Source organism: Astatotilapia calliptera, chromosome 15 (assembly GCF_900246225.1).
Source record: "Astatotilapia calliptera chromosome 15, fAstCal1.2, whole genome shotgun sequence".
Taxonomy (NCBI): domain Eukaryota; kingdom Metazoa; phylum Chordata; class Actinopteri; order Cichliformes; family Cichlidae; genus Astatotilapia; species Astatotilapia calliptera.
The window spans coordinates 34,469,279-34,488,365 of NC_039316.1; the positions used below are offsets into that span (position 1 = coordinate 34,469,279).

General features: G+C 38.7%; 1 protein-coding gene across 1 annotated transcript; it reads right to left on the reverse strand.

Annotated features, from left to right (window-relative positions):
- Positions 1–298: 298 nt before the first annotated feature.
- Positions 299–17,571, reverse strand: gipc3 (GIPC PDZ domain containing family, member 3). Its single transcript, XM_026142942.1, has 6 exons — positions 17,265–17,571; positions 14,176–14,361; positions 13,566–13,746; positions 5,343–5,452; positions 4,416–4,497; positions 299–620 (listed from the first exon to the last, which is right to left on the reverse strand). Exons 1-6 carry the CDS (start codon positions 17,556–17,558, stop codon positions 469–471), a joined length of 1,005 nt encoding a protein of 334 aa, XP_025998727.1. The 5' UTR covers positions 17,559–17,571; the 3' UTR covers positions 299–468.
- Between the last annotated feature and the right edge of the window lie 1,516 nt (positions 17,572–19,087).

A 19,087-nucleotide genomic window follows, 5' to 3' on the forward strand; every position in this document is an offset into this window, starting at 1 on the left:
GAAACAGACTTACTGGTGCTAACTGCTTTTTCTGGATTCCTCAGCTGATTCCAACTCTTGCAGTTTCATAACATACCGTTGCACCCTGGTGGCAGACGTCAAGACCTCTATTAAATGCATCTCTTTTTAATTAAACATTCAATCACAGCTTTCTAATGATGATGAATTAGTAATTTCTGATTATTCATTTAGCCAAATGCATTAAAAACTACTCTGCAGATTACTGTGCATTGTATTTCTTGTAAAGATTTGACAGTCCAGTTTAGTAGAACATTAAGAATCTGTTATGCACAAATTAGCAACATTCCATTTCTCAAACAATATCACAGTGCGGCCATGATTGCAAGTGATTCAAAATGAATATAGGGACTGGAAGGCAATATTTACGCACTTCTACGTTTTACCTTTTTGCAGCTTGATATACCAGAGAACAGAGCTCTTCTTCTCTCATATGTGTACAACAAACATCTAGATTCTGCCATTTTTGACATCTCCAATAGCTCCCCATACATCAAACAAAAAAACATCAGGGAATGCAAAATCCCCCAGAACTGAATCCAGTGCCTCAGCAAAGTCATCGGGGTTCTTCTTGTCTTTGCCCGCTTCCACAATGGTGGTTGCTGCAGAGAAAATGGGACACAGGAATGTACATATATAATTTACTAATTCTTATCTACAGTTATTCTGGTGTAACCTTGTAATCTTTAAGCCGTGGGGCACCAAGTAAAAAAAACAAAATGTGCAAGCATTTTTCTCAAGAAACACTCAGACTGCAATTCTGTTTAATTTTACAAAAGCAGACAGTAACACGGGTATTGGCTTGTCTCTGGAATGATGTGTATTCATGAATGTTGATGTGTGTTGAAATATCATCCCTTTTTTAATGCAGGTTTTCTCAAAAAAAGAAAAGAAAAAGAAACTAAACATATTTTTTTAGGAGGAGATCCAAGCAAACAACAGGGCGAAGAGCAGGGTAAGAAATCATTGCCCTATTTTAGATGAGGTTCATGCAACATCAGGCCACTGGCTTTGAGAGTCTGGGAAAGGGCAATTTCCTATCACTCTCAACTTCTCAACGCAATTCTTGCTCATTATTCATCCTTGTGCAGTTCTTGTGATATTTAGTAAGGATGAAAGCAAGTGATGTTGCCAATTTCTACCATTATTAACCCAGACTAAATAAAAAGGTCCACTTAATGTTTTTCTTTTCAGGAGCTTTTAGCCTTTATGGCCATCTCTAGCTCTAGGTTGCTCAGCTGAGCATGAAATGACAAGTATTAACTCTCCCTGACAACTGAGCAAAGTCCTTCAGCTGAGAACATGTGCACATCTAGACAAGATATTTTTGTCATTTTTCTTCTCCTCCATAAAAGCACCAAATTCTAAATCCTTCAAAATTGTGTCAAATTAAACAATAAATATGGTTAAACATTGTTTACATTGAGTTACTGGGAAGAGTAAAAACAAACTCCTGATGGCTTGTTCCTTTATGTTTCTACATTTGTCAGGGACTCGATCCTTCCCTGCCCATGCCCCATTAATACAGGGCTAGATACAGGGCTAGAGGCCAGTTAGCAACCATCCATTCATTAAGGAAAACTGTGTATTCCCTGACCGGTTATGAGTGGTTGCTAGGAGTTGCTAACAATCATTGTGAAATTAATTGTAAATTTCCCATTCACACAGACCTATTGACCGGTCAGTGACCCCTTGGTTGCTAAATAAAACTGTATACAGGGTGTACAGAATTATTAGGCAAATGAGTATTTTGTCCACATCATCCTCTTCATGCATGTTGTCTTACTCCAAGCTGTATAGGCTCGAAAGCCTACTACCAATTAAGCATATTAGGTGATGTGCATCTCTGTAATGAGAAGGGGTGTGGTCTAATGACATCAACACCCTATATCAGGTGTGCATAATTATTAGGCAACGTCCTTTCCTTTGGCAAAATGGGTCAAAAGAAGGACTTGACAGGCTCAGAAAAGTCAAAAATAGTGAGATATCTTGCAGAGGGATGCAGCAGTCTCAAAATTGCAAAGCTTCTGAAGCGTGATCATCGAACAATCAAGCGTTTCATTCAAAATAGTCAACAGGGTCGCAAGAAGCGTGTGGAAAAACCAAGGCGCAAAATAACTGCCCATGAACTGAGAAAAGTCAAGCGTGCAGCTGCCAAGATGCCACTTGCCACCAGTTTGGCCATATTTCAGAGCTGCAACATCACTGGAGTGCCCAAAAGCACAAGGTGTGCAATATTCAGAGACATGGCCAAGGTAAGAAAGGCTGAAAGACGACCACCACTGAACAAGACACACAAGCTGAAACGTCAAGACTGGGCCAAGAAATATCTCAAGACTGATTTTTCTAAGGTTTTATGGACTGATGAAATGAGAGTGAGTCTTGATGGGCCAGATGGATGGGCCCGTGGCTGGATTGGTAAAGGGCAGAGAGCTCCAGTCCGACTCAGATGCCAGCAAGGTGGAGGTGGAGTACTGGTTTGGGCTGGTATCATCAAAGATGAGCTTGTGGGGCCTTTTTGGGTTAAGGATGGAGTCAAGCTCAACTCCCAGTCCTACTGCCAGTTTCTGGAAGACACCTTCAAGCAGTGGTACAGGAAGAAGTCTGCATCCTTCAAGAAAAACATGATTTTCATGCAGGACAATGCTCCATCACACGCGTCCAAGTACTCCACAGCGTGGCTGGCAAGAAAGGGTATAAAAGAAGAAAAACTAATGACATGGCCTCCTTGTTCACCTGATCTGAACCCCATTGAGAACCTGTGGTCCATCATCAAATGTGAGATTTACAAGGAGGGAAAAAGTACACCTCTATGAACAGTGTCTGGGAGGCTGTGGTTGGTGCTGCACGCAATGTTGATGGTGAACAGATCAAAACACTGACAGAATCCATGGATGGCAGGCTTTTGAGTGTCCTTGCAAAGAAAGGTGGCTATATTGGTCGCTGATTTGTTTTTGTTTTGTTTTTGAATGTCAGAAATGTATATTTGTGAATGTGGAGATGTTATATTGGTTTCACTGGTAAAAATAAATAATTGAAATGGGTATATATTTGTTTTTTGTTAAGTTGCCTAATAATTATGCACAGTAATAGTCACCTGCACACACAGATATCCCCCTAAAATAGCTAAAACTAAAAACAAACTAAAAACTACTTCCAAAAACATTCAGCTTTGATATTAATGAGTTTTTTGGGTTCATTGAGAACATGGTTGTTGTTCAATAATAAAATTATTCCTCAAAAATACAACTTGCCTAATAATTCTGCACTCCCTGTAGTCCACAACTGGTTGCCAAGTGGTTGCTGGCAGTCTCATGGTCCAGCATCAAAAACTTTACCTGTGGCTACTTTTGTTTCCAGCACATTTGCATGGAAGATGCTGACTTGTCTGCTAACTAGTCAACAAGTAGTGATCAGAAGGATTCATACTGGAAACAGAGACTATCATATAACTGGGGGAGTGGATGCACGGACAGGGACAGGAGCAGGATTGACAAACTGGTGCGGAGGTCTAGCTCCGTGCTGGGATGTCCCCTGGAGTGTGGAGGTGGTTGGCGAGAGGAGGATGTTAGTAAAGCTGACATCCATCGTGAACAACCCACATCACCCACTGCATGAGTATGTGAGTGGGCTGAGCAGCTCCTTTAGTCAGAGACTGAAACACCCTCGCTGCAGGAAGGAGCGCTTTCGCAGATCATTCATCCCAACAGCAGTTAGACTCTAATACTCCTCAATCACAATGTCATAAGTCACTGGACACTGTGAACATCCACGGTCACCGGTGTGTATGGACGTGCAGGTATATATGTATGTATATGTATACATATGTATATTTAGTGTGTACATGTGTGTGTGTATATGTCTATACATAGGAATAATAGTGGTACAATAGTTATGTCAAGCTATATAGTTTATGTCTTGCATATTTCCAACCATATCCATAATCACATACTGTGTATGCTACCATTGTATGTAGTGTATTATCTTACTTTTTTCATTGATTGTACTTATTTGTATTTTTGTATTTCCTTCTGATATCTGTACCTGAGCTGAGGTGGCGCAAAAATTTCCCCATCGTGGGATCAATAAGGTCTTATCTTATCTTATCTTATCTTATCTTATCTTATCTTATCTTATCTTATCAAAGTAAAAGTCACTCCCTTTGAAATGTGTTGGTTTCACCAGTAAGACAAAAGTTGCATGGTTCCAATTTGCATCATATTTTCCCAAGTCTAATTACTAATAGGAGTGATCAGAACAGTGTGATGCAGAAGCCTCTTTGCATCAGATTTCACCAAATAATGCTGAACAGAAACCCCTTGCTAGCAGCTCTTTCCTATCAACTAGTGAAGATTACATTTATTTTAAGGACAAAAATGTTAATTGGCAAGTCTTACCCAGCTCCAAGTCTCTGATGCCCATGTAGCTCTCCAACAGGTCATCCACTTTTTTGGTGGCTCGTTCTTCAAATTCATTCTGCTGGCATAAAACATATGAACAAAAGTGTGCAATACTATGATAAACATGGTGGCAGAGGATCTAAGACAGCATGGATTGCTCCTTTGTCAGGGACTTTGTTTTTAATTTACTGTTATAAAGCTATATGAGCATCTATGGATGATGAAGTCCTTAATGTTAAAAATCCATAGAGTAATTATCCTTATTATGAAATCATGTAAATATGTTTATATATTCTGTTTGATCTCATTCCAGATCAGTATCATGTAAAATATGCAGCATAAAGAAAATGATTTCCAAGATTTTTTTTTCCAACCTAATAAAGAAGACTTAATTTAAGACACTTTGATTAAATCAAACAAGAAGCACTCTGCTCACTCAAATAATCTGATCACACTCAGTCTTGTTTATTTCGTGCTCTACAGATGAAAGACATGTACGTAAGTGTAGACATGCACAACTAGTTCTCTCTTCTTTTTCTAGTCTCTTATGACTGCCACAGGGTTTATTTGATGAAAAACTGAAACTCTAAAGCCCACATATTTAAAATATTACTAAAAAGCACTAATATGGTGCTATAGCTCTGTGTCAAGTGTGTGAAAACCATGAGACATAATTAGAAAAAGGCAGTCAACAAAATGATCGGTGGTTCAACCATTAAACACTTGTGTGGGAGGAAATGATAATTTTTTTTATAAAGATCACTTCCTGTGAAAGAGTTTCGTTTGCTTGTTTGTGTGTGAGTGGAGTCAAACAGTTCAGTTACTTATTTAAAATGCTCTATATGAGCTCTGTGTGTGTGTAAACGCACACTGAGAACATCTGAAAATGTAATCAGTCATTGTCCGGCAGGACGTAAAACTCACCACTTCCTGAACTGTAGCAGAACCCTTGGACCTTAGTCGCAGGGTTTCCTTCCCATTCACCATCTTGCCCTCATTAGACTTTGGCGCTCTAGTCCTCATTCCAATCATGTCTAACCACACACGCAGAACAACAATCATTAATCAACGTCAAATGCTTATTTGGTTAGAAGTAGCATGATGTTAATTGTGTAACATTGATTTTTTTTCTTCTTGCAAACTATGAATATATTCTTCGATTTTTTTCCCAAGAGGCTGATGTGTTCCTTCCAATACATCACTGTCAACACAGTTTTTTGGAAAAGAAAGACAACTATAACGATGCTTAAAGATTTCCATTCCTTATTTGGAAGTGATATCGCATCCTGTGAAAATCTAAAAGAACTCTAGCCCACTGTGCTGGAGTCAGTCTTGTTTGTGTGATATCTTTAGCAGGTTCTTGTCTAATGTATTTCCAGTGTCACTGTTGGCTGTTGAGTTGATGAATGTGTTTGTGTTAAAAACGTTCACCCCAAATCATTTGCTAAGACCTGCATCATTATAATCTGTGCACTGTACAGTAATTGAAAAGCAACATTGCCGGCATCTGTGAATTCAAATGGATTTGTATTTTTATTTGTCTCTGCATTGCTGTGCATATCTTTAACCCTCAGTGGGGCAATTTTGAGCCCCATTTTATTTTAAACAACAACACATTCTTGATTATTCTGTGTTCATCTTACCGAAATGCTGCCCTGAACCTATGAGAGATATTCTAAAATGTTCAGATCTGATTAATGATGGTTTTCAATCATTTCATGGAAATATAAATGAAACACTAACACACATACAAAGAAAATTACATTCAAATAACCCTCGTCTGTTGATTTTTACAGAATATAGTTTGTTTGTTTTTTTAATAGCAAAGTGTTGATGAACTGGGGACTCCATAACTGACAGAAAATTGGAATTAAGTCAGTGTCAGTGTGTTTTTTTATACTTTTGTTTAAAAAAAATTAAACATATTTAACCTTTACATATTGTTCAGGTCACATTTGACCCATTTTGACATTGGATAGCATTAAAAATGCAGAAAATATTTCTTTCATTTTTTTTTAGCCTGAAATTTAATGACTTTTCCTAAAGTAAGAGATTTAAGATTAAAAATATTAAAAGGTACCTGAGCTGAAACACAAGAGTTTTTCTGCAAATATTTCCAACTATGGAAAGTTGTTGGAGAAGTAGACAAATTCATGGACTTTAAATTTCCTGCCTTCCTGATTTCTTAGTCTTTTTTGTTTATTTCTCATACTTACAGTTTTTCTCAGTCGCTTTGGTGCTTTTCTCACATCACTATCAGTGTTGGTCAAGTTACTTGAAAAAAGTAGTCAGTAACTAATTACTGATTACTTCCCCCAAAAAGTAATCCCGTTACTTTACTGATTACTTATTTTCAAAGTAATTAATTACTTAGTTACTTAGTTACTTTTTTAAAACACGATTTACAACCTGAATAGGTGATAAAGCAATAGATCTTTCAGCCCAATTCTACTTTTTCTGCATAATCCATCATACAAAATGTAATCAAATGGAAAGGTCCCCTTTTAAAACTTGTTTTATTAGTTTTAACCTTTTAACTTTATGCATCAAGCAAAAATTTAATTATATGCAACATTCTCTGACTGGAAGAAATTTGTTTAATATTTAAACCTATTTTCTGCACATTCCAGCACATAATTTTTTTTTTTTTTTGTTACACTCACTCTTTCAAATAGATGCAAGTAAAACACAGCAGAAAATAAATAAAATCAAAGACTCAGCGGTCCTGTTGCTCTATTTTCACCTGTAAAGCAGGAGCTGGGTAGGCGGAGGTTTACCCTGGTGCAGGTGTGCCGCAGCAGTCAGTGGTAGAATCCGCGAGTTTCTCTGTGAATTTCCCATTACGTCGTTGCGCACTCGGTGCTTGCTTGGAAGTTTAGGGTTTTTTTTCGCTGCAAAAAGAAGTTTTCTTCCCACGCACGATGGACGCTAATGTTTTTGTCACTTTTTATGGAATTAAACTCAAAGTAAGGTCAGTACTTCCACGCTTTAAACGCTGCATGCTCATACTCTCTCCCACAGTCGATATGTGATCCATTGTTGATCTGCACACAGCTGTTGTCACGAACGTCGCACTCGCTTACGTCACTGTCATGAGAGTTCTCGCGAAAAAATCACGGTTTTAGTAACGCAGTAACGCAGCGTTCCTACGGGAAAGTAACAGTAATCTAATTACCGTTTTTGCAATAGTAATCCCTTACTTTACTCGTTACTTGAAAAAAGTAATCGGATTACAGTAACACGTTACAAGTAACGCGTTACTGCCCATCTCTGATCACTATTAACATTTGCACAGCAGTTAGTGTATTTCTCAAAACAACTAGTGCAAGCTGCAAAACCTAGTGGATAACCTGCAAAAGCAGGTCACTTGCTCAAAATCAATAATCCATTCCTCAAAAACAAGTATTCATGTCAATGAAACTGTCAGTGTCATCAAAATGAGAAGTCTTGAACCATCTTGATGAACAAGATAATCAAATGGCTTTGTCATGTTTTCATTATGACAGTGTACAGTATTCTCTCATTGTCTTCCAATGCAAAAAAAAAGGTCAGAACTCGGTGACACTACCTGAAAATGCTCAAGACAGCATTATACACTTTTTGCACAGCCATGTACAATCAAATCTACAGTAGAGTTAGACATTCCTGTAGTTATGGAAGTAAGTGAGTACAAGACACTGAATACGTATGTTTCACATTTTTACTGTGTAGGATGTTTGTAATTCTACAACATTGTGCAAAAGAAAAATACTCAACAGTCGCATATTTAGAATAAACATGAGAAACACCCTTTTTGGTAGAGCTGTGCACAAATGTGAACAATATAACAGTATATATTGTAAATGAACATACGTAAATCATTCTGGCACATTCAGACGTTCCTGTCTGTCTGGCCACATATTCCCATCTACATCACAACAGATACTGCATCCATGGCTGCTAGCAGGGCCATTTGTGAATGCTGGTCACAAACCTTCCACCTCCAGGCAGACAAAAACTCCTCTATCGGATTAAGGAATGGGGAGTAGGGAGGGAGATATTCAACAGGCATTCTGTCATGTGCTGCAAACCGCTGTCTGACCAGATGTGAGTAGTGAAAAGGGACATTATCCCACACAACAACATACTTGTTGAGTTGACCTCCACCCCTCTCATTCTCAGGGACTATGGCATGAGAGAAATTGTTCAATTTCAGGGACAGGAAAAAATAATGGAAAAAAGGTATAACATTTTTTTGACAGCATTTGAAAACTAATTCACCAATTTTGAATGTAATGACTCAAGCAATGAAATAAAGACTATTGGTTTTATTGGGAACGACTATTTAGCATCCAAAAGTATAGTTTATTTTGACTGACATGACATAAGCAAATGATAATGTGGTCGATGGCAGAAAACTGTATGAAAGCAACTCAAACGTGTCCAAGAGCATTTGCAATTTGTTCAGAGGAAGGAGAAATTGCTACTATGATGTGCACAAATTACTAAATGTTGTGGAGGTTGCACTAACGGTTTTGAGATTTTGATCTTTTCATTTTTCATTTTGATCTGAGAAAAGCACCAAAGCAACTGAGAAAAACTGTAAATGTTTCAGATCGCAATCAAAATTACAAAATTGTGCTTTTAAATTATTATTTTACTTATTAGAAGGTAATAGGGGAAAATACCTATCCAAACTTACCTGTCCCTATGTGAAAAACAGATCACTTGAGGGTCACTACTAACACACTAAACTCAATGCTTAAATACTTCCCAGAGAAATCATTTGAGCCCATGTCTCCTGAGGTCTGCATTAAAATGCATATCTGGTTATTTCAATAATTTCTAAGAGAAAATAACAGTTCAGGGGTAAAGTCAGAGATCAGCATCAGCTATGTCATGCTAACAGTATAAACAACTGATACTCCAGAAGCAACTACTGTATGTAGCATCTTTGTCCTGCTGCGAGTCAAACATGATTGATAAATATGACACATCTTGATTGGAGCTGAACTTTATGTGACTTTTTGTCCTTGTAATACAGCAGCTCCAGCCACAGACTCTGCAAATACTGAGTAAACCTTCATGATGCACACAAAAACAAAAAACAACTTTAGCTTTAAACTCTATGTGTGTGAGTATGAGAACCAACATGTGTTACAATTTTAGGATTCGAGTATACTTTATCATCTTACTTTCAATCGAATCCATCAAAATGCCATTTGGCAGCATGTTTTCATTTTTAAATCAAGTCATTTAGTTGCCAACACACCTAGAAAGACTTGCGATTGACAGATTTACCCAGTGAGATGAGGGGGTTTGTTTCTGCTCTTGTCACTGTGATGCAGAGGGTCACACCACACTGTGACAGTTCACACACACATACAAAAGAGGTGGAGACTGAAAGCACAATGTGATATACTGGAACGTTGCCGGGTTTATTAAAGGAGCTTGATATGGGGATGCCACTCAGCTTGGGTTCTAAATTGTCATGTCCTCATTGACCATGAGAGATAGCTGCAAAACAGTAACAACATAACACGACAGCTTCAAAAGCAAACTAATCCACGTTGTAATCCATTCCAATCATAATTATGCATCTTTATTCTATGCTAGTATTTTGATGTGTATTGCATTCTCAAAATGACTGGAATATCTGTTAACAGAGATGTGACAACATGTTACGAGATACCAATCTGTTGCAGGAAGTAAGCCAGTTAACCATGGATTTGGTTTCCTGTCTGATAAGCGTGCGGTGGACAATGAGGCTCCAAACCACTCAGATTCACTTAGGAAAGGAGAGTAAGGTGTTTCCTCTATATATTGTAACGAGGATGCAATAAATCAACAACTCACCGAACTGTTGACAGGTAAACTATTTTTCATAAAGAGATACTTCATGCTGTTAAGGACCTTTGCTGTTTGAAAGGCACAGAGATTTGATGTGTGTAGCATAGAGGCACCACAGTGCCGCTGATGTCAGCTTAAACAAGCTTGTCAGACTGTAACATGACATAAAAGCAAATACAGCACAAGGTGGCTTGTCAAATCACTATTAGCTGATGAACCTGCTAACCACTTCTTTTTATTTCCTGGCAGACATTTGAGTGAAATGTAAATAAAAGTACCTTTTGAGCTCTATAAAACAGTGAAAGCACAACATGTACATTTGGATCAAACATTTACTTTACTTAATTTCTTTGGCAGTGACTCTGCAAGAGTGTGAAAAATGAGCTGCTATGTCTTTTCTCTCTCTCCCGCCCTTCACTGTTTATCGCTGTGTTAGCATGGTTTATGTCTTCTTTTCTCCCTTCCCATCTCCAAGCCCAGACCATCCAGGCAGATGGCAGTCTGCCGTGCCGTGAGTCTGCTATCAGTTTCTCTTTATTAGAAGACATTTGCTCCTTTTTTCCATTTTTTCTCGAACGTTTTGCTGTTACTTTGCAACAGATCCCACAGAACAATTCTCACACAACAATTCAGTCCACATAACGTTGACAAGCTGACTATATATTTTTGAGACAAGGGGGTTAGGAATGTAACTCAGAAGGCTGTTCTCATGAGCGCACTGCCATCCATCCATCTATCCATTTTCTTCTGCTTATCCAAGGCCGGGTCATGGGGGCAGCAGTCTAAGCAGAGAAGCCCAGCCCTCCCTATCCCTGGCCACCTCCTCCAGCTTGTGCGGGGAACACCAAGGTTTTCTCAGGCCAGCCAAGTAATGTAATCTGTCCAGCATGTCCTGGGTGTGCCGCTGGGACCTCCTCCAGTTGGGACATGCCCAGAACACCTCACCTAGGAGGCGCCCAGGAGGCATCCTTATCAGATGCTATAACCACCTCAACTTGCTCCTTTCTGGACAAGGGTGCAACTAAGGGGAAACCAGGGGGCACTGGCCACCCCCCAAAATTTGCTGGCCCCCTAGTGGCACTCCTAGTAAGATAGTCCTATGGTGGTAATAATTTTAATAAACATGAGCACGACACAAAGGAAGACACCCCATTATGCGCTGAAACATTAACTGTTTTGGGGGTTATATTTTTAGTGGTCCCCATATTGCTACCCCTATGAAAAAATTCTGGAAGCACCCCTGACTCTCAACCCCTCCCGAATGACCAAACTCCCCACCAAATCTCTAAGGGACAGGCCACCCAGTTCATTTCCACCACTTGTATCCGCGATCTTGTTCTTTCAGTCACTACCCAAACTCATGACCTTAGGTGAGGGTACAGACGTAGATTGACCGGTAAATCAAGAGTTTCGCTTTTATGCTCTGTTTTCTTTTCACCAACAGACTGGCACAGCATCCATCACTGCAGCTGCAGCACCAGTTTGTCTGTTGCTTGTCTATCTTGTCTATCTCCTCCTCCCCGCTCCCCTCACTTGTGAACAAGACCCTGAGATACTTAGTCCTCCACTTGAAGCAGCAACTTGTCCCTGACCTGGGACAGAGCTGAAGCCCTTTTAGGTTTAGGATTAGGTAGGGATGGAGCCCGGTGTTGGGTCTGTGCTTCCACAGGCCCCGCTGGTTTAGAGACTTAACGAAGTAAGACGAATAGCAATCAATCGATTTTACTTGCTAGCAAGGGAGGCTGGTCAGAACCAGGCTCTTAGAGCTGAACGCTCCTCACCTGTTTCCTAGCCAACTTCAAATAAACAGCCTTCCTTGCAGCCTTTTTATTGAATACAGTTACAGTTTACACAGGCACCACCCATTGTAACAACCCCGTGGTGTGTCGGGCCCTTGTATTTGTGTGTATGCATGTGCGAGAATGTGTGTGTGTGTGTGTGTGTGTGTGTGTGTGTGTGTGTGTGTGTGTGTGTGTGTGTGTGTGTGTGTGTAGGTGCCCGTGAGTGTGTGCATTTGTGTGACCACCTGCTCACCAAAGGGTCATAAAGGCAGGAAGTTTACTAAACAAGAAAACAGAACCTTCACCTAGGATGTGCCTATAATAAAACACTACAGCCTCCCCCACCATTCAACAGGCTGGGGAGGGGGTTAGAAACAAAGGAATGTCTTTGATTATACAGTTTGAACCAAGACTTACAAATTTAAGTAACACAATGACAACATTTAACAATTTCAACCTAACACCCGGTTTTGGTGAAATATACTCTAGACCTTTAACAGATTAAGGATTCAATTAATTCAGTGTTATGCATTTATCACCAAGGCACAACAGTAGTCACCTCAAGGTGCTTTAGTTTGTAAGGTAGAGACCCTACTACAATAACTGCAGATAGTGTTGTGCTGTCCGTAAGGACAGAAAAATAAATGTCTGCCTCCATGCAAGTGATGCACGTGTTCCTGTCTAAATGGTGTTTCCAGTATTCCTTTTTGAGATTTGTGATTAATTGTTCCCCAGGGTTAACAACAACAACTGTAAAAATCATTCACAGCCTTTTTTTATTAGATATGTGCATGTGCATTAAATTTTACTCAGTAAGTGAGACGACAGTTGTTTTACAAAGAGAAATAAAAACTGAGAAGGCAAAACATTATTAGTTTATATTTGTCTGCAGTATTATAGACTCAGTCTATGAACACAAAGTGAATTCATTTATATTTGTCTGCATTCTTAATTTATATTTCACACATGGTCATTGCAGCTGACTACTGTAACACCGGTCAATTAACTGTGGCTGGAAAGTTTAACGGGAGTTCAAGGCCCACTGGCAGACTGCCAGTGAAATATCCCTGCATCCTCTTTCTGTTTTTGCTGATGAGTTATGAAAAACATCTGAGGAGTACTAACCCCATCAACAGCTGAGGACAATGTCAGGCAGGGTGGCAATAAGCTATTAGTGTCCACTTTCTGTGGGCTGTTGTACCAGGGGAAGTTGGTGTGCTTACAATATTAAATAGCCATGCCATGCTATAAATCACAGTTTTTTCCCATTGTTTTAGCACCAGGAACCCTGCTGGTTCTTACTGAATCACATAACTATACATAAACTTTAATGTAGGTCAGTGAGTGAATGCAAAGGCCAGGAAGTAATAGTACTGACACTTTTAGTATGAATATTTTTAAAACTACTGAATTTTAATAGTTTTTGTGTGCAGACCCAGTGTCATCTAAGGCTCTAAGCGAGTTCAAGTCAAAACACCCATATTAAAGTCTAAATTTACAATTAAATTAAAACAAATATCCACCATGTTCTACTTACCAAAGGCTTTCTTGGGTCCCACAAGTCGAAGAGTGAAGGGTACGCCTCTCGGTTGCTCTTTTAGCATCTTTGCAACCTCGTAGTGCCGACACCCTACAATGCTCTGGTCATTGATGGCCTCGATGTGATCTCCAACACATACTGTCTTCAGCTGGTCGATGGTGCTGCCTTCCTTTATCCTCTGAAAGACAAAGATTTGACTAAATACAGTATATGACTATGATGTGAGTTATCAGCTTTTTGGGGGGGGAGAAAGCACATTGCATTGACATATTACAACTAGTGTAATCATTACAGATTTTACAATGACATATTTTTATTATTGCAATATGACCAAAAAAAGGAAATTGGATTTTAATTTGTTTGACTTTTATTCTGGTTAGATTGTTAAAGTTTCTCAGAAAAGTGGATTTATCTAACTTTAATGACGTCCTAAAAATGTCCTTGGTTTTATCTTTTCGAACACCTCTGTGGCCTCTTACTGTAAGGTAGCAATGACCAGCTGAAGAGTGGAGTTTCTGCTCTGTTTGTCTTATTAATCATCACAAAAAACTCAAAATGTTGCAGCAATTGGTAAAAAAAAAAACCAAAACAACAACTTCTCATCCACCTTGATGAAAGCATAGCCAGCCCCGTTGTCTGTGATCGTGAGACCCAGTGCATCTTCTGTCTTTGTCACTTCCACCTCTTTGGTCTCCCCTCTTACATGGGCAAAGATGAAGTCCTCCAGTCCAATCTGTCCCCCCAGTAGTTTCTGCATGTCCACTTTATGAGAGTTGAGAGTGCAGAACAGGATCTGAGGAGAAGGAATATATATATATATATATATATATATATATATATATATATATATATATATATATATATATATATATATATATATATATATATATTAGGTAAAGTAAAGTGAAAAAGTGAGTCAAGCAAGGCCTGTAGCCAGTATAAAGACTCACAAAAATTAATAAGCTATGGGACTGATCTTTGTTAGATTAAGCATGTGTTAATAGTATTATTTCTATTATTTCTAATACTGGACTGATTTAAGCACATTTGTTGGTATTAAAATCTAATTGCCACTGAATGCATGACCATAAAACTGTAACCCTGCAGCCTCTCTTGTTCTTTCATTAACTTCCTCTTGTTTTATTACAAAAGCAAATGGACCGCATCGAAATTTCTCAAGCTGTGCTGTACATACATTAGACAGCAGAGGGCAGTAGAGCCAAATAATAAGCTTAGCTGAATTTGTGGTCATGTTGTTTTCAGCTATGAGTGCGATATCTGCAGCACATCCAGCGGTGAATGATTAAGAAACTTCATTTAAAAGTTTCAACTTCATACAAAACTATTAAGCCACAACATACATGCAGGTTGAGTAGTAATACACGTTTTTTCCTTCTGCTTTACAAGATCACACAACCATACTTGTTGCTGATTCACACTACAGATCCAAATCCTTTTGTAAAAAAAAAAAAGCTCTCAAGATCGCCTTTTTAACGTCACCCATGCATTGAAACAATTGTGTTTTAAACGAGTATGTTTAAAACTGTGTGACTGAACCTTTGAATGTAGAATATCTTGTCCATGATTATTTGAGAACTTGAGCTTTCGCAAACTGTGCGAGCAGATGTCAAAGTTCAGTTTTCTTTCATAAACAGACATTCGAGATAACTTGCGTTGACCTTTTTCTTTTTTCATAATAACTGCCTTGGCAAACGTCTTACTGTCGTCCAAAGTCTTCTCTGATACCTGGCTTTACAATAACTCTATGCTATTGCTATTGATTCCATCTGAGGTCAAGGACACTTTTCACTGTCTGCATGCAATTGGATTTTAGGCAGTTATACAGTGCATGTTGTTAAAGTAAATAAACTAGTAACATTTAATCATAAAGTCTCTCTGTATAGCAGGGAGAGTGTTTGTTCTTTTGCAGTCTACCCTGACCAAATATATTTCACATTAAAAAAAGACGTATTTGTTGATGTATTTGTTGCAAGGTAATTCATGAATCTGTATTATTTCCTCACTTAGTAAGCAGCTTTTTGTTGTTGTTTGTATGTTTATTTGTTGCTGAATTCTTGGATGTGACATGACATGGCTGACAACTTCAGATGGGGAAGTGTTTGCAATATATTCTACAGCTACAGGTTACTTTTTACAGCTTGATCTTCTGAGTTGCAGGGCTGTGTTTGTAATATCAGACTATGTAAATGTATTTCATTATACATTATTAGTATTGTAAATCAATGTAAATAGAACAAAAAGATAAAGTAAAAATTATACTAAGGGAATGATTTTAACACTTATCTAAAGTAATCGCATATTTTGTGTTAGTGAGGATCAGTTGATTGTTTCCTTCTAAAACAGATATTGCATGTCAAAGGTTACTTTAACAAGGTTGAACATTGCGTGCAGCATGTTTTTTCATGTGATTGCATGTGTCACAGTCATGGTTGGCGGGTGCCCAACAAGAACGTCAAGGTCATTTACTATGAAATGTAACTTGGTCTCCTTGGCTTAATCTTACGTTTATATCTATCAGTTATGCTGAAAGCCTTCATGGTTGGCCTTCATAGCTGATAACTAGCTGATAGGGCCAGAGTTGAAGAGTGATGTTCTATTGCCAAGTGTGTTCAATCAGCTATGGAATGAAGCAAAAATAGCAGCAAATGCTGCATTCAAGTCTTTTCAGTTTATATATGTGTACTGGTGCAAATCATTTGTGTATATCTTTATTAATTATGTTGTTTTTTTGTTTTGTTTTACTGTTTCCTCCTACTCTTTCTTTGTTGCGTCTATTAACACCTGCTCTGGCTGAATTTAATCTAAATGGCCATCTTAAAATAATTTGCCTTTTACCATGTTTAGCACTCAGGGCCGTAACAGACTGCTCCATCCAGGCCTTCCAAAGGTTCCCAGTCAAGGTCTCAACTCAAGGATTACAGGCTTTATGAGCAGATTCTTCTGTAACCTAATTGCAAGCAACAATTTGGTAATCTACAAAGCTACAAGTGAGCTATTTAGTTGTCTATTAATTATTGTGAGGGAAAAGAAAATATATATACTGTAAGTTATATTATCTACTCAAATTGTGATACTTTACATGACTGTGCTCTAATACGTTTTTAAGTCTACACGAGCTTTAACAACTATCTAATGTGTCAAATATTTCTTTTAGAATTTACTGAGAATGACTACTTTTCCAGTTAGAAAAAATAGGTATTCAGTTCTATTCATAAAAACAGGCGCAGTGTTATATTCCTATGAGTGACTAAGCACACAATATCTTTTTGTCTACCCTACTTTGTGGGTTAATCACCTTTCAAAATAAAATTATTTCCGCCTGTTGCTGTTGTTTTGTTTTTTTTAGGACTCTATAACTGTAGCCTGTCACGTTAGATGTTTGTTAACTGATAAGAAGTCCTTATATGGTTATTTCTTTCCGCTATTGGTCCTGGTCAAGGTGCAAACCAATACACATGCTGGCTGACAGTAAGTAGTAAATGATCGTTGCGCTTCATGGAAAAAAAAGAAGAAGCAGAGAATGGAAACCTAACACCTGTTCACAACTAGCCTGATAGTCCTGAATTTCTACTGGTTAAAAAAAAACAACCAAATGGTTGTTTTTAAAAATGTGTTTCCACAACTGAACATGTCACTTTATTATTTTATTGCATCCATAGCCAAGTGTAGTTGTACCTCTGAGGGGGAGATGTTGAACACTTCTGCGATCTTGGCATACAGCTCCTTGACATTAGTGAATCCATGAATACGGCCTGTGGGACTCCCATGAGCCAGCTGGGTGTGGAAGATGAGCTTAGGTCTGGGGTATTCTGGTGGCCCTGCTGGTGGCGGTGAAGGGGGAGGGAGCGGAGGCGCTGTGGGCTCCGGACACCCCTGACTCTGGCTCTGGTTCTGGGCCTTCTGCTCCTCCGTGGCCTCGGCCCCTGCTGCCTTGGAGTCCTGCGGGCTCATAGCCTCTCCGGTCTGCATCAGCCCCAACTTAAGCTGGGTCCTCCCCTAGGAGCCCTGGTGGTGCACTGCTCAGAAAGAGAGAAAAACACTGTCCTCCCCGACCGTTTAGCTGACCAACCATCCAACCAACCAGCCACTCAAAGCTTTGCAGCAAAGAAAACATAAATTAGTGATGAGAGCAGCTTGGTAACAGAAGCTGAAAAAAGCCAGCCAGACTCTACCAGGTAGAAACCCAATACCTTTTGAGTTGAGGCTTGTATTTGTTACACCTGAGCCTTGGGGAGCTCACGCATATCGAACACACAAAAAACATATCAAGCAAAGGGTTTTTTGTTCATATATGTGATATGGTTATGATTCTAATCCTTATATCAGTCCAGAGAAGTCACACAAGCACGTCCTAGAATATGTAAACCTCCTTCTTAAGTGTGAAGATTTCCTGCATACCTGCAATTCTGTATAACTACCAAAGTGGGCCACTGGGAGTTGGCCACAGACAATATCCCAGTGTTACCAGTAAGATGATATCATTGTAAGATGCCCCCGTTCGCTGGCCTTATTGAATGAAAGAGGTTGTTGCTGGGGTAAATCCTTGGTGATGCAGTGACCTTTCTGACCCCACAGACAACTTACACCAACACAAGATTACACTTAAAGCCAAAAGATAGATGTTTAACTCATTAACTCAATCTAAATTAGTGTCTTAGAAAGTGTTGACACATGACTAAAAAACACTAAAATAAAGAGTATTACAGTATATCTTATTATCAAACTCCAAGCACTGGTCATATATTGTTCATGGCAATGTAAATGGACAAATAATACCCATGAGAGATGGAAGTGTAGTATTAGTGATTAATGCAGTTAATAATAAAAAGGAAATTTTCATCAAGTGCTTGAAAAGCTCAGCTAGTAACAGTAAACACTGGATGAAAACTTACCCTTCGCACATGGGGTAGACTGAAACAAAAGCCAGGGCGAGCTTGGAAAGGGCTTTTTTTTTTTTTTTTTCATTCGAATCTGAGAAAAACAGGCAGGGCAATATGTAAAAGATGTTCTACTAATTATTTATGGGGAATGGCAGGTGACGTTCAAACAACAAACAGCCTTATGTGAAATGACTCAATATATTTCCATGACATTGTGCCCATGTGATCAGCTGCCTCTCATAGTTTTACTTGTCTCACTTCATCCCGTGTGATGCACTACTGATGCAAATCAGGGATTTTTTTAAAAAAAATTTGCCTTCTCTGGACACAATAAAATATCTGTCTTTCAGATATGGAAATTCCAAATGGGCAACTCAGTATGTCCCTGCCAATGTGACTTCCTCCAAACAGTGGTTCTTTCCAATGTTCTTTCTTCTGTCTGCATAAATGTTTGCATACTAAAATAATGTTTGAGATGTTTATACTACTTAGCAAGTTTATTATAGCTAAATTCAAACTAAAAATTAAAACTGGATTTGGAAAAAAACATTTTACTTAAATACATTTAAAAATAGACTTATGAATAAAATTTCAACAGAAACTATTTTGTGAACATGG